General features: G+C 40.5%; 1 protein-coding gene across 2 annotated transcripts in view; it reads left to right on the forward strand.

Moving 5' to 3' along the window:
- SAMSN1 (SAM domain, SH3 domain and nuclear localization signals 1) overlaps nt 1-25085 on the forward strand; it is a 95285-nt gene that overhangs the window by 65055 nt on the left and 5145 nt on the right. For both annotated transcript variants that reach the window (XM_054182329.1, XM_054182321.1), the window contains 6 exons: nt 12820-12891; nt 13482-13637; nt 15657-15777; nt 17211-17362; nt 19658-19864; nt 20875-21025. In XM_054182329.1, coding sequence (XP_054038304.1) covers nt 12820-12891; nt 13482-13637; nt 15657-15777; nt 17211-17362; nt 19658-19864; nt 20875-21025 — 859 coding nt within the window. The remainder of the gene's footprint in view (nt 1-12819; nt 12892-13481; nt 13638-15656; nt 15778-17210; nt 17363-19657; nt 19865-20874; nt 21026-25085) is intronic.

Raw genomic sequence — 25085 nt, forward strand, 5'->3', positions numbered from 1 at the left:
CAGTGGCTTGTGACTCTCCAATGGGGAATACTTGTTAAATAAAATAAAATAGAAGATAGGTACAGCAAACCTAAACACCAAAAATAATTCAAGACGTAATTAGATCTTCTGGAGGACAAGATCTGCAGTGAAGAGATTGCTCAGTGTTAATGAATATTAACTAGGATTTATCCCTGAGTGGGGAAAGCTGAGGGTTTTAATTTTATTTCAAAGGTAAAGACTGGTAGATTTCTGAAAATAGCAAGTTTTATATTCTTTTCTTTCCCCCTGAAATTTTGAGTGCATAATAAATGAGCCACTGCTAATGTCACAGCTGCTAATTTTCACAACCGTGACTGAAGTGATGTTCGTTTCCATTTGCATTTCATTCTAACAATGATGAGAGGTGATGAGTTGATGATAAGCTGTTTTCACCGTACTGCCCGCTGTGCAAATTTATGCTTATAGGCAAAGATGACACATAGTTCTGTCATTAAAGGTCTTTTACTGCATCGCCTCTTGAAGAAAGACTGTTTGTCAAAATCCATTTGAACTCTGTTAAATAAGCAGAAACAGATGACAACATCTGGGAAGTAGTTTTAAGAACCTGGTTTATAGTGGAAATACCTGTGGGCCTTTATCAGGGAAGGTTTATAGAAAGAAAAAATGATACTTGTAATAACTGTGTGTGTGTAGATGGGAAAAAAGGGATCGCAGGTGACACTTCAGAAGGTGTTTCCTGTCTCCCTCAGGCTTCATAAAAAACTAGAACAAGGTTAGAGTTAACCTTGGGTTATTTTTCTTGTGTGAGTGGAAGGCTTTACAATCATTACTGCTCCTCTTACCTCTGCTACTTTTTCTTCATTTATATTATCATCTTGCTTTTGATGATCAGCCAATTTTTATTTTTTTTCAACATCAGTTTCAGAAAGTTGTTTGTGTCTTAACATATATGTTAGCATATCTCTTCTATTTGAGGATATTTGAGGAATTTTGTTTTCTCACCAGAAAGTAAGAGCCCAGTGTCTTTGTGGGGAAAGAACATCTGTCTCCCTCCTGCCCCTTGCCAGGATGATGATTATGGTGTCCAGACTCCACATTTCAATGCTCAGATCAACACACAGGCTCATTGAGGGCTCACTCAAATCTAGCCTAACTCATGTGCCAAAGGGAAAAATGACATCCATGGCCTGGTCCAGTCCTGGCCTCTTTCATGTGTTTGCTTGGTTACAGCACCTTTTAAATTTTGACCAACTTTACGCAAAATTCAGGTCATTTCTTATTTCTTCTCTGTCTTGGTTTTCCTTCACTAGCCAGGCTTAAGTCCTTAATAGCAGAATATTTTAAAACAAGTGAGAGCAAATTTCCTAAAGGGAATATTTTCACATTAATATTAATTTTGCTTAGAGTAACAAACCCAGTTTGGCTCTTTGTTTGTTTTCCTAAGCAGGCAAGAGCATTTCAAGATGTCTGAACCACCTTCTCTGGCCATTTTTAGATACCACGCTATCAATCAACTACATCAGCTATAACTGTACTCTCTGATAAATACTTTAGCACAGCTACCAAGGTGACATAAATCAGCATTAGTTTCCTTCTAATTCTTTAATTAGCTTTATAGAGCAGTTGACTTACTTCAATACAGTGTTTCTAGGAAATCCAAAATACCCCAAATTAAACATTGGTCAGGATACCTGTCATTGCTGAAAAAAGCAGTAACTGTGTATGGGCAGGACAGGCAGAGGATGTGGCCTACAGTTTTCTGTAGGTTTCAACACTCTTCTAGTAATCTAGTCATAGCATAAATCCAGACTGAAGTCATTATAAAGCCCTCGCTGGCCAGCTAGTATAGGCATTTTGTGGGTTGCTACAAACACTTTAGCAAGAAGACTCAACCCCTCAATATGTGGGCAGAAAACCCTAGCAATACTCACCGCAGAGAAGGAAAACAAAAAGTTTTCTTGCCCTCTATAATCACAATATCCCTTAACCTTTATCTTCTGAAAACTTGCAACAGAGACAGCAGAGTTATTTAATTGGTTTTTTTCCCCCACACCTCTTTGGTTTGTTCCATGGATACACAGAAAGCTGGATAACGACTTTACCTGTACACAGACTTCAGGCTGCTTAATTGCCAGTCGTAATATCTACTGGTATCTTTCTGGTAAGCCAACAGTAAATGGTCTGTCATGTCTAACCATTACCCAGCATTGAGGATGACAAGAAGCTTTCTTTGTGAAAAAGATTCACCTAATGTCTTACACCATTATGTCTTCTGGGTGGACTTTTAGTCCCTTTCCTACCCTTTTATGTCTTTATCTCTTTTATAATCTTCACAAGAACAACCAAGTAACCTCACATTCCTGTCCTTGATTTCCATGGGATGCTGAATAGTTACTTCCTTGGGAACCGTAGGAAGTTGCAAGTTCCCCTACTTGGTCATGTTGACCTCATTCGGAAGGTGTGGTAGGTTTGCTGTTCCTTCAGATATGTTGAAAGGCAAGGTAGATATGGGGCTACTGGAATACTTGAGTACTTGGCTTTAGGTTTTTCTGTAGGGTTTCTCTTCAAGGAGATGAGAAGCAGTATATGAGTGCTGTTCAACCAGAAAGCATGGAAAAGCTATGGTGCAGTTCCATGTCTTCCCTCTACCATTATGTTTGAGATAGAGATGGAGCTTTGTCACTGACAGCCTGCAGCCATGAGATAAAGACATCGGCTTCGCAGCACAGCCAAAAGCAGATGTGTGAAGATGAGATGACAAAGGGGTCAAGACAGCTGAATGAGCTCACGCAATTTGACTCTCTGCTGCCTTCACCTGTGCAAAGAGGATGCTGAGCTTTACCACTCATGAATTGCTTTCACTCACTGCAGCTGCGCTGTTTTTCTCCTATACTTCTGTCTGTCTGCCTCCTTTTTAAGGTCAGCTGTTAAGTTCAAAAACTGCTTCGCAGAGTTGCAAAGGGGATGTGGTTCACTGATGGATGCGCAGCTTAGAGCCTGTGTAGAGGGTGCGTGAAATGACTGATGATGGTAGAGCAGGCAGTCAGCTCTAGTCACAAATACATGGCAAGGCTCTGCTGATATTGTCTTCTGGGGTGTTTCCATGATTTTCTTCCCGCCTCTATAATGGAGCTTATATTCATTTGATTAGTCTCTTGGTAGTTGTGCCTATATGGGTAAAAAGTTTGAAAATTATGTGTTTGGGATTTTGGTTAGTATCTGAGGGAATGGGAAGAGCAGGTATGTTCCCACCTGTTCATGAAAGCTTAAAACCTTGTAGGTGGCACAACGTCCTTTGCAAAGAAAGGCCAGATTTGGGTAGGATTTGGAGTACGGCCTTGAATTTGGCCTTCACATAACACCTCAAAGCCCTCACTGCTGTCTGTGTCTCGGTAGCATCATCTCATTGGTGAGTCTCTCAACTACATGTGGTTTTCATGGAGGTTGTGGGAGCAGTGGAGAGGTGAAATGCTTAGTCTCAATTTTGTTGTGAGTCAGAATGAAAACACACTTCAAACATCCGGTACGCTTGTTTTTTATGAGGTGAAACTGTAGTTTTCCACTGAGCTGCGATAGCAGTAACCCCATGCCACAGAGATAACCGAATGGAGAGAGGGGAATTGGTGTGCCCATGCCAGAGTAGTGCCATTTGCTGTACCCAGTACTCGCAGTGAGCTGTTGATTGTACTTATTCCCGTCTGGTTTAAGAGTGACCTGAAGAGAATCAGGATGCTATCTTGTCTTCAGATGACTAGATTTTTTTCCTAGATTGCAGCTGTAGAACTTACTTATAATACAAAGAAAACCTAGAATTTGACACATCATAACTTCTGCACTAAGAAGTATTCTTGCGCAGTGCCAACTCACTAGGAAACCCTGAGCTGTAAACTTTCTTTGAGCTTCCATACTGGTCCAAAACCAAAAGTTTATTGAATGTATTTTATGAGTTCAGATTTCCCAGGCATACGTTGTACAAGCATGTCCGGTTTTTGAAGCCTGCAAGGCTGCAATGAAAGCGCCACATGTGCTTTCTTCAACTGAACAATAAAGATAACTTTGGGCCACTGATGGCAATAAGCCAACACTGGAACTCAGCCTTCTGATGAGGGAGGATACATGAAGGGGAAAAAACCTGTGCCACTGGTCATAATTTTAAAGGAGTCAAAAGTTAACCCACTGTAATATAGTCTTTGGATTGTTGGTTTTTTGTTTGGTTTTTTTTTTCCCTAAGATAAAAACAATGTAAATAAATGGACATATAGATTTGATGAAACACTAAAATTCACAGTGACTGATGATAGATACTGCACTGAATTTTGCTTCTCTACTGTAGTGCATCTCCATTAAGGCAATTTCAGCTAATCTCACTATGGATTCATTAATCAAGTGTAGTCAGGATGTCTGAAGGGAGATAATGAGAGGGAAAAAAACCTGGCCTATTGTTTGGATCTTATTCTTCAGCTACTTAGTTTGTTTATCATGTTCTGTAATATTTGTATCCCGATAAATAAGTTCCAGTCGCAATTAGTTATCATAACAGATGACTAATGCATCCTTATTTACTTACAAGTTCAAAATTATTCCATAAATAGATCAATTAACTTTGTGTTCTATTTACATTGCATACCTATACAGACATCCAGCCTGTAGTATCAGCTAACAGTGAAATGGAAACAAGCTGGACCAGTAGCATTTTAAAATTCCTCCCTTTTAGCCAAAGGTGCAAGCATCCACGGTGACAAAGTCCCTTATCCTACATCTTTTTCTTTAAGCACTAGCATCCTAAATGCATACTGCAGTATCAGCAGTCTCTTAGTGCCTTCCAAAATTTCTCCTCTAAAAAGCCTAAGAAAAGGTTTGTTCATTTTTTACTTATTTTTTACTCATTTTTTACTCATTTAGGATTGCATACTGTATATCTGCACCACATAAAGCTGTCACTATATTACTTTAAAAAAAAAAAAAAGAAAAGTGGAGGTTCCAAGAGCCCAGTGGGGTTGGAGACTGCTGAAGATGGGAATGTTTATAAGCTCTGTGATATTAACTGCAGCACTCAACCTCAGGTGACATAAAGCATGCAAAAAAGAACTTTCTGTCAGTTTTATTATTTCTAAAAAGGTTCCCCTTGAAAGAGAAGAGTGACCTTGCTCTGCTGAGCTGACATATGCCACTGAATTAATGGCTAAGCTTTGCTGTAGGGAAGCTTGCAGAAACATTACAACTCCAATGGCTGAGTTTGCTGTGAACATTAATCAGGGGAACCAACATGATGTATCAAATACTCATTTAAAAGTAATAAAAACTAACTCTCTTTCTCCCCCCTCCCCCAAGTTTCTTAGAATTAGCTTATTGTTGGTCATTACCTGTTGTCAAGGGTAAGACTGCAGGACGGCAGTAAAACTTGTATAAGGGTTTTCTGAAGTTTGCTTACTCTTCAAAAAGCCAAACGACCTTTGGGGACGGTCAGATTTAACCGTGACTTAGAGGTTATTTTTTAATCTTGTTTCCCTCTGGAAGGTTATTTGAAGGAACACCTTCCACTGAAAACGTGCCTCTCCCTAGCAAGGAATGCAGAAGCTGCCTTTCATCCCCGGTGACTCCCTGGGAGCAGGACCAGCTCCCACGTCATGCATGAATGCACTGTAAGATATGCAAGGAGGCTCTCGCTGACATTGAAATATCCCCTGTGAAGGATCTTGTACGGCTGTGGTACAACGGTTGAGTCAGAGGGGCTCTGACCAAAACGCTGTCACGCCAGGCAGGACTATTTTCTGCCTATCCCCTGCTGCTCCACTGCGGGGCTGGCAGGCCAGCGTGCTGCAGTCGGCAGCTGTGGCCGCTTCTCAGGCTTGCCGAAAGGAACAGCAAAGCCCTTGGACATGCTGTGTCTCCCCGCGCTATTCTGTGTGAGCTCTATGTATAGCGCGACGAGGCAGTAGGGTCATTATGGCCGGCTCTGCTGCGGCATGGGAGCATTCGTGGCAGTCGCACGAGGGACATCCCCACCTCCGCTGGGGGAGCACACCGGCTGCCCCTCTCCATCTGTGTGGGACAGGCACAGGGCTCCCTTAAAAACTGAGCCCTCGGGGGCTGCGTGCTTCTTGGCTCATCTTTGGGCATATAATATTTTTTGCCTTCACTTAAAGCCCGTTCTGCAAACATGTATGTGAGTAATTTCTCTCGCATGAGGAATCCAGCTGAACCCTGCAAGGTCAGGACCTAGATAACACACAGCATTAATAAAATCGTGCTGTGTAAGTAAGCAGGGATAGGACTTTAATTGAAGCAAGTCGATTCATTTTTTAAAATATGACAATTTGTCTGTGAATTCATGTGGTGCGGAGAGGAGAAAGTTTCAGGAGAGGAAAGATGTTGGTATTTAAGGGATTAAAGATCAAAGCCTGCAATGCCTACGTAGTGTTTAACCAGTCTCTCCTCAGACAGCGCTCCCCTTTACTGCAGTCACGGTTCTGTGCAGGGTGGATTTCCAGGCTTGTCCCTCGATGTTCCTGCCCATGTGTAAATGAAGGGTAAAAAAGGATAGCAGGGAGGTAGAAGTGCACATCACGCCAAGTCCTTAACTGTCACTTTCATAGCTCCTCTGAGTTTGTCACACATCCTTAACCTTCTTTTAAAGTCATTTTCTTTTCATGGGTTTGTGTGCCACTGAAAGTCACTTTTAATTAAATGTCATATAAATAATAAAGTCTTAATTACATAATTATTGCAAATACCTGTGTGCACACTCCCAGAATTGGACAGACTGCTCGAAGAGCACTTGGAGTGACTTTTCTCACCGGGAGCTCAGAGTGCTCTGCAGCAATTGGGCAGGAACGATGGTGCTCAAAATTCAGGGTCAACGTGCATTGAAAGGGAAAGGAGTCAGATCCCTCCCCCCTTGCACATTTTTCAACACTCAGTTGTAAAAAACTTTCTTAGTGCCCAGATAGATGTTTCTTAAATTGTTTCCCTTATTTACTTCCTCACAAACCTGTTTAATCAACGCAGCATATTTTTTTTGCCGGAAGAAATTGTCTTTTTGCTCAGACTTCCTGCGCGGCTTGCCTCTTCCTGAGGAAGACTTGCAGACCTTGCAAACCATCTCGCCCTCGTTTAACTTCATGAGCGGTATCTTCCCCCGTGCTCTCAGCTGCCTCGGTGCCTGCCCTGTGTGAGGTGCCCTTTGAAAGCACTCGAGAACCGAGTTTCTAGTGGAAACTCTGACGTGCGGGCTGGGTTATCAGGAACTACGTGCTTTGTGTCAGCATCGGTTCAGGCTTGGGAGACCGAGGCTGGTACCTGATAGCAGTACTGATAAAACAGCCACTTAGTGTTTACTTTGGAGACCGAAGTTTGTTGACCTGGAGGAGTGTTAAGTATGATTAACTCATTATTTTTTACAGCTCTTCTTTTCCAGTCATTTTCCTTCATTAAAATCAGGGTGTTTGCTCTGATTCTTCATGCTAGCACTTTTGTTCAAAGACGACTTTGCTCCCCTCTCTCCCCACCTCCATGCAGTTACTGAATACCAGACCACGATAACAACCAGTCTTTTATAGAGTGATTTTTAAGCCAGTTAAAAATGCCATTTCAGTAGATTGCCCTATTTGAGTTAGCAAGAACAAGCTGTATCTTTTTTATTGCTTTTGACTGGCAAAGTACAAGGTTTAGGCCATGTTTCGTGTGGGCTATAAAGTTATATTAATAGCTTGGTTAGCAGTCAGAAGTTCTATATATGTAACTAATGTGTAAACAGGAGAAAATCCCTGAGATAGGGAGGTCACGATGTCTTCTTTTTTTTCTTTACTTCTGTATTACTCTTTGGTGAGTTAGTGAGTCTTGTATGCAAATTCTCATTCTTTATACAGAAGTGAGGGTTTTTTTTGTTGGTGGTTTGTTAGGGTTTTTTTTTTCCACAGAACATCCCAAAAGCTAAAAATTGCTATCTTTGCTTCTGGGAAAGTAGGAGACCATTTCTTCTATGTGAGAAGATAAGCTAGCAGAGTGGCAATATTCGTCCCTACTTTGGTAACTCTTAATTTCCTTCTCAGAGTACTCTCCTTCTGAAAGGACTAGGAGTATTAGAGAATAGAAGAAATGAATCAAATCCTGGGCTCCGCTTATCTCCATTGATCAAAGTAGCAAGCACAGACTGTCCTCTTGGGAGCTGCTGTGGCTTCTTCCAAGCAGAGAGGGAAGAATACAAGCGCCTGTGGCAGGCGAGGAAATTGGGCAACATGCTGAGCTCCTTTTTTGTTACTCTCGCTGAATGCATTTGCCCCTATACAGCTTACGTGGTCTGGGTAGTCTAAGGATGAATGGAAGCTAAAAATGAAAATGCATGGAGGAATTTGAAGAGAGGTACTTGTGCGAGAGGGTCAGTGCAAAGCCATTGCAGCACACTGGACTTGAAAGCTATTTTGAATAGGACTTGAAGCAAAACATAATGGGCCAGAATTTCTCACAGCAGGGAACCGGATTTCTGAGCAGTGTGAGTTGTCCAAAGGAAAATGTGAGATGAATATCACACATAATGATTATTTAGCAAGATAACTGCTGTCAGTTTTGGCTCAAAGGTTGTCTTTAGACACGAAGAAGCTCTGACTAGTTTATCATAAGAACTGACTGACTTCTCCTATGATATGCCCTACAAGGGAAGGACGTTTTATAACAGAAAGATACAGATTGCAGAACTGCAGATTGCAGAACTTGTTGTTTTTCCATTTGTATACCATACCATTTTCTGGGGAAAATGATAGGCTATTTACAGACAAACCAGACCACCAACTGCAGACTGTCAAAATTAAAATAAACAGCAATTACATAGCACTTACCCCTTTAAAATGATTATTTGAAGTTCCTAGATTTAAGGGAATTGAAGATATAGGAAAAGATGGGAGAAGGATTCAAAATACTGAAAAATATCCTTGATATTTTCTATCATGCTAATTTGGTATAGCGAAAGGGAAGGGATGAAAGTAAATGCATTGATTTGTAGAAATTATTTGATTGGTCCTTGTGTGGGAAAAAACCAAGTGTTTCTTCCCTGTCCTTGCCTCCATTAGATTTTACCGAACAAATTCATATTTGTTTAACGTATCCATTCGTAGCTCTTGCATGAATCCAGACAGAAAAATCACTTAACTTTATAGGATGCTGAATCCTGGTATCAAAAGTCAATAGCATATTTTCTCCTAGTGGCTTTGCATTTACTTTAAAAGCTTCCCTTCACCTGGAAATAAGGCCTGTCCGTATCTTCACAAAGTAGGTGTTCCCTGACACTAATGCAGTGACGGACACTGCTGAAAGTAATAGTCCTGTTCCTTTTGCAGCCCAGAGCTCCTAAATCTGCTTTTCGTTATCAGTATAATGGGGTTGAATACATTTTTAAAAGGTGGTAGCTATTGATTACTTAATGGAAAAAGTTAGTATAGAGAATTGCTGAAGCAGCCCTATTTAGTGCTCTCCAGTGCAACAAGACCATTATCTAGAATAGTGGAAATCATCCTGTAACCCTTATTAATATTTAATAGGGATGAAGCAACATTGAAGTACACTACAAAATAGCCCAAGGCTTCTGCACATGTAGGATATAAGATTGTTTCAAGGGTCAAAAAAGAATAACTGATTTCCCTGTGCTCAAGCTGTTGGTAGGCAAGACCAACTATAAACAATGTTTTTCCTCTTGTTCCTTTTAAAGTATTTGCAGCACATCTGCACTTTACTATACAGCTATTCCTACTAGACATCTTGAAGTGATTGAATGCAACAGAAAGGTCAGTGTATGTTTAGAGATCGCTGTGTGAGACTATTTTATACTTTCCCAATATTGCTGTGAATCCCAGCCTCCCTCTTTCTATCCCTCCCGCTCCATGCTGCAGGGCACATTTGGCTGGGTTGACAAGCCAGTGAAAGGTGTTAATCCTGTCTAATAGAACCATAATCCTTGGGGCTGTGTTTTTATATCATACTATTCAGCTAACCCCTTGTCACAGGATATTGTTCATCTACTTAATAGCAAAGTTCTTTATGGGAATTTTAGATAAAATTAAAGTGTACAATCCACATTGTCCTTTTCCATTTCACAGGGTAAAAACAAACAAATAAACCACGATGTTTAGCCAACAGAGATTTTCTGAGAGATTACAATCAATTAAGAGGAGAGCCGTGTGATTTTTTCTTTCTTTTTTCTTTCCCCCGCAGTGAATAGTAAATGTCATTTTACATGTCCAAAAATATTCACAAATCTGGGTCAGCTTCTTCAAATAACCTTTGGCTGGAAGTATTTTTCAGGTTAGATGTGCCCAGAAATGTACTGAAAAAAAATTATGTTATTTCTTTTTCTCTTAAGCTGCAGTGCTTAGAACATGGACCCAAAATGTGGGTACGCTTTCCTCTGACACCTGGCTGTGCTCAGGCATCTCCACTGCTATGTCCATATTTTTTTATTTTTTTTTGAGGGTGGGAGCTGATTAATAAATAAGTATGGGAAAACGGGGAAATGAAACAGCAAGCTTTTATTTTCAGTTGTGTTCCAAGGGATGCTGATTTTATTCTTCTCAAACAGAGACTTTACGACAAACTATTTTCACATGGTTTTCTTTGTCATATTTTTTTTCCCCTCTGCAAACTCTTTTTAGTTTAAAAGTGACTGGGTGTAAGAGATAAAGGAGCTAATATGGATAGTAACCCTGTGATTTATGAGCACGGAGAGACCAAGATGGGGTCCTTCCTGGGTGGAAACACCCGGGGGAGGTATGTGTGTGCTCTGCGTAGCTGGTGTCATTTTGATGAACTCCTTCCTTAAGATTGCAGTGGTGAATCCTGAATGCCACCTCGCCACCCTGTGTGGCATCAGGAGCCTGACACTGATACTGATGAGTCCTGCAGAGGACTGACTCTGCCAGGAGAGGAGAGCATGAGGAGACAGAGCAGCAAACAGCAGCTTGGTATCTATGGGCAGAACAGGTACGAGGACGTACCAGCACTCGGAAATTTGCCAGAAGCTGATATCATTACTTGGGTCTCAGCTCAAACAGGTCTTTGGTTTTCCAGCTTTCCAGGGGACGGCACTCCTGCGGCATTACTAACCCTGCCACTGGGGTAGGGAACTGGAGGATGGGCGCAGCAAGGGCGCTCGGTGTTTGGGCAGTTCTGTTCCTCTTACCATCACTGAGAGATTTCTCCTTAGCTTTTCTGAAAGCAGGTTCATGCTGGCATTAAGTGTATCTGCAATGCAAAAGCAGGCAATGGGACAAGCAAGTCAACCAGTCTTTTTCTTCCCCTCTTCTGTTGCCCGAAGGATGGTCTACCTCAGTTGCCTCTGAGGCTACCTCTTGAAAGCTCTTACCTGTTAGAGAAGATTGGAAAGCTGTAATGGTAGAGCAGAGCCAGGAGTCTGCAGGCCCTTTGGAGGCTTGTGGTCTTCCTGGATGGAGAGCGAAAGGAGGTAGCTGGAGGTGCCAGGGGCAGGGGGCACGATGGGTGCTTTAGAAACCTGTGGGGAGATGAAAAGGTTGCTCGTGTGGCTGGGGGTGGGGGAAGAAAGCAATGAAGCAAGGAACTGGTTTGGCTGAAATCACATGGGTGAGGTAAATGTGTTAATAAATACAGGAAAACCTGTAGCCAGGTAGTCTGAAATCACTTATTAAATCATTCGGGATATTTTTTTTTTTGTGGTCTGCTGTTCAGTTTGGTGTTTTTTTCCTCCAGAGGGGATTTTGAATACTCAGAAATATATTAAGATGATATTGCGTAGTATATAACAGTAAGCACTGCTCAAGAACTCTGATACTGCATTAAAAGACTTTCATTCAGTATGGAAGAGTGAAGCACTTTTAAAAAAGGAGTCATTCTGGGTTTAGCTTTGAATATGGGTGAAGATATAAAAACAAGCTCTTAAAGACACTGTAGAGTAGATAAATGTCCAAATTGTGGCTGTTATTAGGGCAACACTTAAAGGGACTTCTGACATCATCAAGGCCAATTTTATGCAGTTTGCCACCATGGGCAATGCAGTGTCAGACAACCCTGCTTGGGCATGTCTGGCAGGTATTTCTGTGTGACCTCTCTCACAAAAATCTGCTATGCCACTTCCCTCCTTTCCATGTCACTTATCCACATGCAGAAAGGGTGAAAATTAGAAGTAGAAGCAATCCATTCACGGTCTCTTAATGTATCTCTGCTCATGATGCAGCCTTTCTTATGTTAAGCAAAGCTGTAGCACAGGGAAAGATTTTACCTATTTATGCCTAAAAATAGTTTTTTTAATTGGAGGATTGGGAAGAAAAACACGAGGCCTGCCTGATTATTCTGTTACTTACTCCTCCACAATGTTTGCATTTTGGACAAAGTGTATTCATAATCCTTGGTGGTCCTTGCTGATTCCTGTTGGTAGAGAAGCGTAAACAGTATCCCCAGCTGTGAAAGTAAACTGTATAAATCGCCACAGTTTACACCACCATAACCGACTCTATAGCTATAATATTTACAGAAACACCTTTTTTTCTAAGCTTGTAGGCAGCAATCTTACCTAGAAGTAACTCATAGGTATCTGTGTATATGTAATGTGAAACTGATGTAGAAGAACTCATATCCATAGTATTTGAAGCAGTATTGTTTCTGTTAGTCATTTTTCTGCTTCAGGCTGTACAGTCACAATTTTTTTAGCCTATCGTCACCTCCTAGTTTGTTTCTAGCTGGCTGTAGCAGTTCATGGTCCACTGATCTGGGAGGAATTTTTAACGCAAACAGGTGACATGACAGTTGTATTTAAGTCTTAATAACAGAACAAAACACCATCAGTGAGTCAAAGTTTGTCTTCTCTTTTTTTTACAGCGCACAAGCAGCTTTGGAAGCTTTGACCGGTTCAGGCATCACTCGATATCAAAGACAGATGATTCAGCTGAGGTCTGTATAACACAAAGTTTTACTTTCTTCTGTTCACTTTCCCACGACAGTTATGCAAAAACATTGGGAAACTATTGTGTAAATTTTACACAGGTGAGAACTTTGCTTGTGTACCTGGATCTGTGTGATCCTGGGTAATTGAGTCCTTGCCAAAATGAACAAGAGAATGACACCTAAACTTTGGTACTTTGATGTGAAGATTAGAAACAATTTTTCAAAAAGACAGAAGTGGACTTCATGTTGGTGTGTGCCCAAAGTAACCATCACGTGTATGCAACCCACAGATGTGTCATTTCTTGTTTTCAAGACTCCTGTGAAAAAAATCCTCAATTCTTATTTGGATTAAGGACAATAAACAATTGGAAACAACATTTTCTAGCATAAAATGTATTTTCTTTCTGTCATTGACACTAACAGTGCTGCACTGCAAACATGTTTATGTACACGATTCCCCAGTAAAATGGCTATGACTAACTTCTGTCAGTCTAACTGCATTGTTGTCCTTAATATTTTCCTGTAATTCCTATTCCACTGTACTGAACCTCATTTTCCTGGTGAGTTGTTACTTACTTTTTTTTATTTCAAATCAGATATCTGAGCTGGAGACTATAAGTGACATCGGAGAAGCAGTACAAACTAAAGCAGCAAATAATGGAGGAAGTTTGGGTAAGAAGATGAGAGCCATTTCCCTTACCATGAAGAAAAAGATGGGTAAAAAGTACATCAAGGCACTCTCTGAGGAGATGGTAAATACAGCTTAAGAATCTTGTGGTTGGTGATGATACATGTGAAGTAAAATATTATGTGCAGTTTTCCTGTTCACGTTTTAATCGTCATCAGTTATGACAATCCATAAAAACGTGGTAACACATACTGAATTAAAGAAGCTTTTGATATGTAACCTTTTTTCACAGCATCACATGATAAGTGCCCAAAACAGACATAGGATTTTTACACCATTTAATTTTGCTTTTTCATCAAAGAGCATTTGCATAAGCACCCCAAAAAAATCTGCTGATGTGGACACAGTGGAGTATTGGATGAACCCCATTGGTAGTCTGATACTCAACCTGTACAAAATGCTTCATTAGAAGAATTTATCTTTCAATATTAGAATTATTTCTGAAGTCAGTTTTGTAGAGGTCAGCCAGCGTTCTAGAGCATGACAACTCATATGCCTTATCTGCTTTTACCTTATCTAATCTTAGTGAACCTATCTTTATGAAACATAAAAAACATATAATGTTTCACACACTGCAAAACCTGTTTTCTCAATATGTTCTGTCAGTGAGTTCCAAATTTAAAAAAAAATAAGGAAAAAGGACTTGTCATACTTAACCATCCTAAAAAATCTAGCTAGTCTGCATCCTATCTCACACACGTGTCAATATCAAATAAGTAGGGAAAATAAATAAGAAACTTCACAAGTAGAAAATAGTGTTTCACAGGATACCTTTAGACAGCTTTTGGAGGTCATTGACAAGGATTCCTATTTCATTAGTTTAGTTTGAATTTTTTGCTAAAATTCAAGAGGTTGCAATCCATGATTTTTATATTCTAAGAAAGAAAAAACTGAATTTCAACATTTACCTTCTGCACATTTACAGCAACAATCACATAACAGAAATTCAATGAATTATCTGGTTGGACACACATGTAGCATGATTTTCATTCCTGCAGGAGAAGATGACAATCAATACCGGCCCACTGATTAATCTACAGGTTATGCTGCTGACTGATGTAACAAGCACTGTCCTTGTTGAAAACCAACATAGTCTTTCATTTCAATGCCGTGCCTTATATATACCTGTATGGGTCTCTACTGCATACACGCACTGCCATCTTTGCTTGGTTTCATCAGACAACTGATGAATAATTAGTATTTCCCCAAATATAACGTAACATCCTAAGTATTTCAGGATGTTTCAGTTGCATCAAGATATCACGCACATTGGCAACGTGATGAAATCTGCTGAAGAAATTCCTTCCTCCGAAAGCTCATCGTAATTTCACTTAGTTGTTACATCATCCCTAACTTACCTGTGACTGAAGTATGGAACTTACGGTTTTGAATAGGCTGTGATTCCTGAGGTGTGATTTAATGTTATAAACTCAAGGGGCCAATTTCACACATCATTAGATTTTGTGAGAGAAACATGCATCTGTTAATTCTGAAATGCACTGGATTCTGATGCCAATCTGTAGGTTGGGCAATGTGGTGAGCACGGTGCGGGAACACACCGATGTCGTACGTGTGTGCCAGCTGTCTCCTGAACGTCCTGTCTGGGGTGCCAGCCTGCCACCAAGCACCCACGATTTTCAGATGTTCAATGCAAAACACAGCTGTGTTAGCTGGCACTTCACCAGGTGCTTTCAGAATTAAACTTTATATTTCCTCCTCTGAGACAATCAGAAAAAACACCTTACCTGTCTCCCTGTGAGTTTCCCATTACAAGCCTTTGTGGCCGCTGTGGTATGTTGCAGTCTTCTGAGACGGAGAATCAGTTTAGCAGCTTGAGCAGGACTGGAACGAAGTGAGTGGGGCAGAGAGGAGACAGGGGGTTTATCCAAGATCATAAAGTGCTGGGGGTGGTGCTGGGCATCCTTAGTACCAGGCATCAACTTCTAAAATGCTTTCTCTCATAGAGTGGTTCTTAGTAAAGTGTAATGTTGAGTTAATCTCCAATGATGAATTAAAAGAAAAAAACAAAATGTTTGTCTAAAATACATCTCTTGGTGGTTAACATCTGATTTCTGTGTTAAAGAATGAAGAAGGAAAAGATGACAGTGATCCTGGTGGTGGAATACACACTGAGAAAGTCTCCCTAAAAACCAGTGACTCTATGGAAAGTCTCTATAGTCTGAACAGTGGCCAGAGCTCATCTAGTAAGTACCAGATATCCATACTTCTTATTCAGTCACTGGATCAATATTCTTCTTCTTTAAGTCTGAGGTATCAGAGCTGGTGATCAAAAATGTGATAGCAGAGAGCTCTTCAGTCTGGCAGGCAGAGGTGTAATTTGATTAAATGCGCGGCAGCTAGGTTAGATATACCTCTCTCCAGAAATAAAGAGTGTTTTTAAGGGTGGAAATATTAACTGAAGTAAAATAATAACACGGATCATAGGGGATGTTGCTGGTATTTGTGGCATAAATGTTCTTGGGGGTTATCACTGCTATGGTGCTGGCAATCATAGGGTTGCAATCACTGGGTGCTGCAGCCGCACAAGCATCCTCTCTGGGTGTAGTGGCTGTGCGTTCATCCTTCACCCTGCAGATGTGAGGCAGACGAAGCACGAGGTCTCTCTGAGATGATGGGTGATGGGGGCCTGACCTGGCGGCTTCAGGTCATGACACAGAGATACACAGTCTGCTTCTCCCCAAACCCACTGAAAACCCTCCCCCAACAGGGTAGCCTCAGTCGGAGGGCAGATGAATCTCTGATGAGAAGTGGAGTCTGCCTCCACCTCTCTATCTGTTGCTCTGCTGTGGACATTTGCTACGCAGCAGACCACAGCTGTCCATAATGACGTTGCTTGCTGTGCCATCACCGCGGTCACCATGTGAGCCCTAAGTGGGGACTCGAGCGGCAGTCCAGACCATTTGCACTTAGTAGTTAATCTGGCCCTGAGATGGAGCTATGCACTTAAGCAATCACCTCAAACAAAACTATTTTTATGATCATTTTCTGTGATGTGATTTGTGAAAATTGTATATGGGAGTTTACTTCCAACACACTGCTGCTCTTATCTAAAAACATATTTGGATGGGATATTGCAGAGCTTGCTCAAATTTGCTTGAATTACTCTGCCGATATTTTATTGCTTAACTTGGATAAAATGACAGGCAGAAATGTTGATAAGATTAAAATTTCCCTCTGCAATGCAGGTTCCTTTGATGTTTCAGCTAGCTCTGTAATGAAATAAAATAACTTCTACAGTACTTGTTTTCATTTCTCTGAATAAACAGGAGAAGTTCAGCAGAATTAATTCCCTAAATTGCACTTTTAGAGTACATTTTATTAATCTGCAGAGGTAATATTTCAAAAAGTCTGTAAGCAAAATGTGTAGTCTATTAGTATCATCACCAGAAAAAGATTACTGTAGGGTAGATGTTAATGAAAGATCTCCTACCTATTTTCTTCAGTCTCTCAGAGTATGCTTTTTATTGAATGTATTTTTCCTGGAATGTGCCAAAACCACACAGAGTATGCTCTTTCTCTAATTCTGTGCTTTTGAACACTTTCCTCTTGGATGCTGTGCAGAATTGCACGTTTGGGCATTTGGTGCAGGAGATGTCTCAACTTGACTCTCTTTAAGGTGGGGTGACCAGCTGCTCAGATGGAACGAGCAACAGGGACAGCCTCCGGTTTGATGACGAAGTCCCTTACAGTGGGCCCTTCTGTGGTCGAGCCAAAGTTCACACCGACTTCACACCAAGTCCTTATGACACTGACTCTCTGAAAATTAAGGTAAGACAACCACGGGGATTTCCTCTTTTCCAGTAAGAATACCAGGGGGCCATTTCTTAAATGTGAAGAATATGTTTACTAATGCATTTTTAACTGTTAAGTATGCGCAACACTCTAAAAGCAAGACCAATCGCATTGTGCAATGCTTCTATAAGGACTTAGTTCAGAAGCTCAGACAATGCGCAAAGCCAACTGCTGCTAAAGGGTTTTTAAGGCATAAACTCCACATAGGTATCTCATTGTGGTATCTACCTGGATGCCACAGCTTTTCTCAGAGTAAAATACATGTTGCTTCCCACATACTAGATCTGGAGTAAGAAAAACTTGAGTCCAATGAGGGTGTGAAGTTGCCTCCCCAGCTTTTCCAGTCACGACTAGGATGTACCATAAGCTCAGTGGCACCCATTGTCTTTAATGAAAACAGTTTGCGTTTCCATTAAGCTTTTCTTTAAGCATACCTTTGAACTATGACTCTCTGGCCCTGACAACATGGCAGGGGTGTCCAGGCTGTGTGAGTGAGAAAAAGGAGCTCCAGACATGGGCCCAGTTGAACGTTGCTAAAAAAGCCCAGCGCTTTTCTTCTCTTTCCATGCACAGATACATTCAATATCACCATCCTCCAGACTGCTCTTGTCTGTAATCTGGACTCCTTTCTTTTCTTTCTTTGTAAACACCTTCATATCCAGATTATATTCACGCTTCAGCATCTTTTCTTCTTCTTCACAGCTTCTTCTTCTAGTCAACATCCTCATCTGTATCTCACTGCAACCTCCCCCTCCTTCTCTCTGGCCTGTATATACTACAGTAGTACTGCCAGTACTTGCAGTCTTCACCACTTGCCCTCCACTTCCACCCATACCTAGGGCATTTATTTCTGTTTAGCTGGTCAGGAAATGGCAAATGTCTGCTGTCTCACACAGGTTCCTTTTTTAGTCTCTGGGGTGATGTATTTTAGAATTATAAACTAACACCTAAGGTTGAAATCCCCTAAATTTATCTCATAAAATTTCAGTACCTGGAATCTGAATTCAAAGTGCATCTGCATCTTGGCTTAGAGCCACTGCCTAATCCTGACCTGCACCCGTGTCTGAAGTTCCTGAGCCTCCATGAGTGTGTAGAATAATATGTGTGCTTATAGACCTTTAAACAAATGTTTGTTTAGTTTCCATTTCAAACGTGCTCATAGCTCTGAGCTCCATATTCTAACAAAACCAGGTCACTGGAACACAGTGAATTTCATACTTGGGTTTGTACCAAAACTAGGGTGACTGCTTTACTTGCAATTTCTTGACCAGACCAGAAAAGATTTGAAAGTCTTGGACTTGTTAACAGATATTTTAACAAACTGAGTTTGATTTTTAAGTTTGTAACAGAATGCCAAATGAAGTCTGTACATGGGGATTTGTTGGACAGCTCTTTAAAGACTTTCAACATTTTTATAAGTTCTGTGGTACCTGCCCAGAAGAGAGGACTCAATTTTGAGGTCACGGGAGCAAGTTGTGTGACTTACAAGGGAGCCTTTTGACTATGAGAATTGCTCAGAGTGGCTGTTTTGCTGAGCTGAGACCTTGGTTCCCACAGAATGGCTGTGAATACCTTTACCAAAAAGCCCTTTTGAAGCTGCTGTGTTGTCATTCTTTTTTGCACTCACATTTGCAATTGCATCCACAAGTGTGGAGAGCCGAAGCCTTTAGATCTGTCTGCTAAGGCATCTTCCACTATTTTCTCAGTCAATTGTGTTAATAATAGTGGGAAAATTTGACTGTCCTTTGGGAAGGACTGACAGGAAGATATGGAGTTAAGTGTTCTTTATTGCCTTTGAGAAATGTAGCTAGTGTTTTTTACCATAAAATGGGTAAGAGTCCACCTTTCACACAGCTCAGCTATCAGATTTTGAAGACCCTTGAGATGCTGGATAATAAGATTATTGTACAAATAGCACATCTTTGGAAAATAACGTGACAGTGTTCCTTTGGTTTTTTTGCCAAAGCTATGCTCCCTATTCCTGGCAAAAGTTGATTGCTGATGCAACCCTATCCCATTTCAGGGACCAAGGGGAGCACAAAAAAGATGAAAGGTGTTGCTTATGCTCACCTCTTCTTTGCAAATGCTTGGAGATAAAGATTAGCTCCATTTTCTGTACCTATTTGGCTGGGATGTTATAAAAGCAAAGGAGCTAAATGTAGGTAAGTTAAGACTAGTTAAGATTCTGTGCTGGTTTTGGTCCACAGAGGAAAAGCTATATATAACAAACCAGATGTGTAAGCAGTGGTGTCCTTTTTTTTATTGTTCTAGAAAGGAGACATTATAGATATCATCTGTAAAACCCCCATGGGCATATGGACAGGCATGTTGAACAACAAAGTAGGAAACTTCAAGTTCATTTACGTGGATATTATCTTGGAAGAGGAAGCTGCACCCAGAAAGATAAAGCCACACAGAGGAAGCAAAAGGACCGAGCCTAAAACACTGCAAGAGCTCTTGGATTGTGTCCACCTGCAGGTCAGCCAACACATTTCTCAGCTGTTTTTAAACTTTTAATTTCTGTGTGCCTGTGTTTGGATGTCATTTACAGGCAGAAGTAGAAAGGCAGATTTCAGCAGTGTTGATGTCAGCAAAGCAGCTTCATGTCTGTCTTTTATCTGGTGTGAGTGGCTTATAGAACTGCGTTTTACCACATCATTTGGTTAGGTTAAGAGACTCCACGCAAAGAGGCATGGCGGTGAGCTGTCAAGCCACCGTAACCTGACTGCAATTGTGTGCCTGTGGACACCTCAGGGACAGGACTGCAGTCTGACTTCAGTGACAACATTTAGAATTCCAGTTTTTAATTCTCGTGATCTTTAGGGAGCAACAGTCTTCTTGCGCTATGCTTGTGTTGTTCCTCTCTCCCTCTCTACAACCCTAGTTCTCGACTGAGTGTCAAAGCATAATTAGGTCATGATTTACAGGCAACATTTTTAATAATGGTTATTGCTTTTGTGCTGATGCAAACACTCCTCTCCCTGGAGTACACACAGGGTCTCATACTGCATCAACACACAGCTCAAGAGGGACCACGTGTGACTCAGCACAGCTGAGGGCTCCCTCAGCTTCTCACCCTCACTTATATTGAAGGACTCCTTCTGGTGCAAAGGCAGAGCACACCCTACCTCAGAAGCCCTCCTGGACCCAGCATGGGAGGTACTCTATGGGGTGACCCGACCCACAAAAGTCCAGAAGCTCCGCAGATTCAATCATTTCTGGCAAAGCTCTGTCCTTGTCCAATTTGCTGCTGTACTCTGTTAGACAACTCAGCCACAGATGCTGGGATAGTCAAGAGGACCCCTAGGCATCTCCACCTCTGTCCTCTCTTGCTCTCCAACTCTGGTTTGATGCCAAAGGCAGGTTGATCAGACTGGAGCATGGAGCCCATTTTAAGCTGACAAAAAAGTATAAGAGAAACTGTGCCTATTCCTCTGCTAAGCATAATGCTTGTTCACATGAGATGATTTCCTTGTTTCTTTTTGCAGGAATATGCCTCAACCCTCTTGCTAAATGGCTACGAAACTCTAGAGGACTTAAAGGATCTACAGGAGAGCCACCTGATTGAATTAAATATTTCAAACCCAGAAGACAGGGCAAGATTGTTATCAGCAATTGAAAATCTACAGGACTATGACAGTGAGTGTTTAAGCTTTTTTAAGAGTCATGTGCAAGTTTTAATTGCAGAAACACATTTAAAGAAATAGTGATTCTCAAACTGATTTGTTAAACGACTTTTTCTTTAAATATGAAACATGGAGTCAGATGATTTTCTTATATGTTCAGATAGCAAACTGTACATTTCTTCTAGATGCGTACGTGATTACTATAGTAGTAACACATGAACGATTTAAAATTTTTCATTTATAGGTCCTAAACTAGAGATTGGTAGCAACTATTGCTTCAGAACAACTCTGTTTATGGTGGGGGAACCAACCCCCAGAGAGGTTAAGTGACTTCCTAAAAGTCACAAGGTCAGTGCAAGAGCAGAAAATAAAACCTCCCAAACTCTCCGGTAGTATTGTAACCAAAATAGAGCTTGTTTCAAATTGCTACAGTAAAGAATTTTCTTTATTTTTTTAAACAATGTTCTGCAGAAGAATACAGTTTTTCCTTCCCTCACTTCATTCCACACTTAAATCCTTATTCCAATCAGCTTCATTTGTAGGAAGGTTTTGTGTAAAAAAAAACCCCAACACCAAAAAACAACCAACAAATCTAATAGCTGGTTTTCATTCTTTTCTCAAAATGAATCTGACTCAAGCTTCCGGTGAGCTTCTGAAAGCTGATCATACAGTGTGTGTATATGTATGTGTATTCATCACCATTATGTTTTCTTCACTTCTTCTTTTCACTGGGAGTGGAAAACTAGGATACAGAACAGAAAATACTGTTCTCGTGATACTTTCATGATAGTTCCAGCCTGACTTCTAATTTTAAATAATTTATGTCAAGTTCCTGGAAACTTCAGCTAAGCACCTACTTAATTAGACTCAGTCAAAATAGGAGATGTTTTTTTCTCTTCATTAATACTTGTGCATCCTCACCACCGATCCTCAGCAGTCATTTTGTCAGATGTGCACTTGCAATTGAGAAGCATCTGAAAGAAAGAAAAGGAGACCTTGAAAAGCAATGACTTCCTGGGATATTTTAATATCAATTCTTGTCAGCTGTCCATTTTTTCTGTCCTCAGTAGACAAGTCACTTTCCATTTCTCACTCAGCACATGTACATACATATGCACATACCTGCAAGTACACTTATACCCTATGTGCATCAATACATAAATCTCTCTGGGTTTTTAAGAATACCTTTTGCTGCCTCCTCCATTCACCTTTCCCTGCAGATGTTCTCTAATCTCCCTCCTCGTACCTTTGCTGAGCTGTTTTTTTGACTATTTGTTTGGGCTTTTTCGGGACCCCATTTGTACATGCCTTCTTTCCTTTTCTTAGTCAGCATCCAGGGAAAGGTAAGATCCATGCAAACGTGTTGGGGAGGCATTTAAAGGGTTTTCTTTGCCCACCAGGGTCAGTACTTCTTTCTGGTATACAGCTTTGTGAGATGACAGGCTACAAAAGGACTTTTGAAGGGCTGCCTATGTAGAAGTAGTGATTGAAAGAGTCAATTCAGGAAAAAAAGGGTTACATTTTTCCAAGAATTGGATCTATCTGGAAATAATCTGAAAATATGTTCATCCTCCTGGTTTGCCCTTAAACTGAGTATACATATATTTGTGTGTACTTCTTGGTAACCAGCCTTGCTGCACTTTCTGCACCTTTTATTGTGTATGTTTTTCTATATCAATATTTAACACAAAAAACATGAATGAAAAATTAATTAATTCTTGTTAATGGTTCTGGAAATAATAACATTAAATCTTACGAAGTGGCCCATGCTTCAAAATCAGTGGTGACACTGTAGGCTTAGATCAAGAGATGAATATTTCCTTCACATCTGCTTTAGATAGGTATAACCAATCTTTCTAGTATTCATATTCAATAAAATAATATTCACAGAATTTATGAATACTCACAAGAACCAGAACCAAGACATCTTTATATACCATGCCAGCTATGAGCATTCGTTTAAGTCTATTTGAGTTTCATAAGACTCACGTATATTTTAAAGTAAGCCACGCATAAATACTTTCCTGGTTTGGGATATGGTCTTGAATGAGGACTGAATCAAATCCTTGCCTTATCTAGTTGCCAAAGGTTCATAGAATCTGTCACGTGGCTGGTAGTGACAGAACAGAATTTAACAACTTGCTCTGAAAAGGAAGATACTGAAGACTAAAACTGATAGAAGCCATCTGTTAAGTCGTTATAATGAAAGACGGGGAGTCAAGATCATCTTGGGGATAAGCTCAGCATGAGTCTGACTTCATCTGAATCATTTGACCTCTTTGTCCTTCTGTCAATCTGACTGGAAAATTGGGTGCTACTGTGAAAGTGATTCTGCATCCAAACTGAACTTTCCTAGGTCAATATTTTTTTTTTCTTAAATGGGCATGACTCAGTCCAGCATAAATGATTTTTTAATTAAAATTGATTTTCTGCATTGCTTAGAAGTGAGCAGCATAATTGCCCACAGCTACAAGGTAATCTGTTTACTGGCCAAGAGTATTCTAGATTTAAGTTCAGTGCTCTTCCAGGTAAAAGCTCACATTATTTACAAATTTTGTGAAAAAATGCACTAAGGCCAGACTATATTTACTGTTCTAAGCCCATCTTTCTCATAGAGCTTGGAAGATTTCCATGTCTTTGCATTACATCTGTGCTTCCATGAAGCATGTGTTTGATTAATGGATGGAGTCTCAGGTATGGTCCAGAGTTGAAATGCAAGGGTTTCTGAGTTTTGTGACTCTGCTACGATTCAGAACAGCCATGCATGCTGGAACACAGCCCCATTTTACTAGATTCTACTACAAATGCAATAAAACAAGATTTAATATTTCTGTAATGTGATACCTGATATTGTGAAATGTCCAGATGTTTTTACAGGGCTCTTAATTTCTTTTCCTTTCCTTGGCTTTTTCTTGACATTTATTGTATGTTATACTAAGTGATTTCTTCATGCCACATACTTGTGACTATATAATTCATGTTGCAGAATAAACAGTTATTGAGTTTTCTAACCAAAAGACCCGCAGCAATAGTTTCCACATTATATGCTCCTTAAAGGTGTCCAAAATGTAGGATTTCTGGCAGTGAGAATATTTTCATCTTACATCTGATTCAGACGTGAATGAATTTGAAAATAAAATCCTCACCCATCTCATACCAGGAATTAAAAAGCAAGTTTTATTTAGCAAATGCTCCCACACAGCGGATTTTAAGCAGATTTTGCTTCCTGGTCCTGCAGGTTCTTTCTACCTTTCCTGGAAGTCCAGGCCCAAATTCACCATCTTCAAGTATTTCAGGTAGCAAGGCTATCCTAGAACTACAAGGTCTTGTAAGCTGCTCATGACCTTCCCCACCCCCCAGATCTCTTTTTAGATTTTCTATAAGTTGACCAGACCTATATATTTGGGACAAAATGATTGGTTTCCATGAATTCATGGCTGAGAAGGAAAAAAAGCTCTTTTTCATCAAGTATTTCTTAATAGCTTTCCATTCTTCTCCCAGATGGCTTCTAGACAGGAGATGGATGTCTGTGCGTTTGTAGGATGCTATTTTTAAAGTGAAGCAGTTGCTGGATGGTTAATGAATAAAGTAATAAAAGAATTTTGGAACTTTTTTCTTGACTGCTTCCCAGGACAAACATTTTTGTGTGTGCAAAATAGCGTTGATTCTCTTCTCGCTGAGATGATGTAAGTCAAGAGGTTCACTTCTGAGGTCCAGTGGGTTACATTAGTCTGAAGCTATCCTGGCTTAAAGAAGAATTAGACTTCACTGGATAGGTGCATACAGTTAATTTTATAGGAAAAAAAAGAAAGGTGCATATATGCAATTTGGGGGATAATATTTTACACTTATCTCCCCACACACTCTTCCTTAGTTTACTTTTCACATTTAAGCACCAGATCATACTCAAAATCTCACTGCCAGTGCCAGATAAGGTTTGTTCCTTCTTTATTTAACTTGTTGAGCAAGATAGTAGACCGCTGAGGACATGACTTTCAGTTCTCAGTTGCATTCCTTACCTGAGGACCTAGCATCAAGAGTACCCGCTGGGCAGTCCCTTTAAGTACATGGGA

This window comes from Rissa tridactyla, chromosome 1 (assembly GCF_028500815.1).
Source record: "Rissa tridactyla isolate bRisTri1 chromosome 1, bRisTri1.patW.cur.20221130, whole genome shotgun sequence".
In the NCBI taxonomy this organism is placed as follows: Eukaryota; Metazoa; Chordata; class Aves; order Charadriiformes; family Laridae; genus Rissa; species Rissa tridactyla.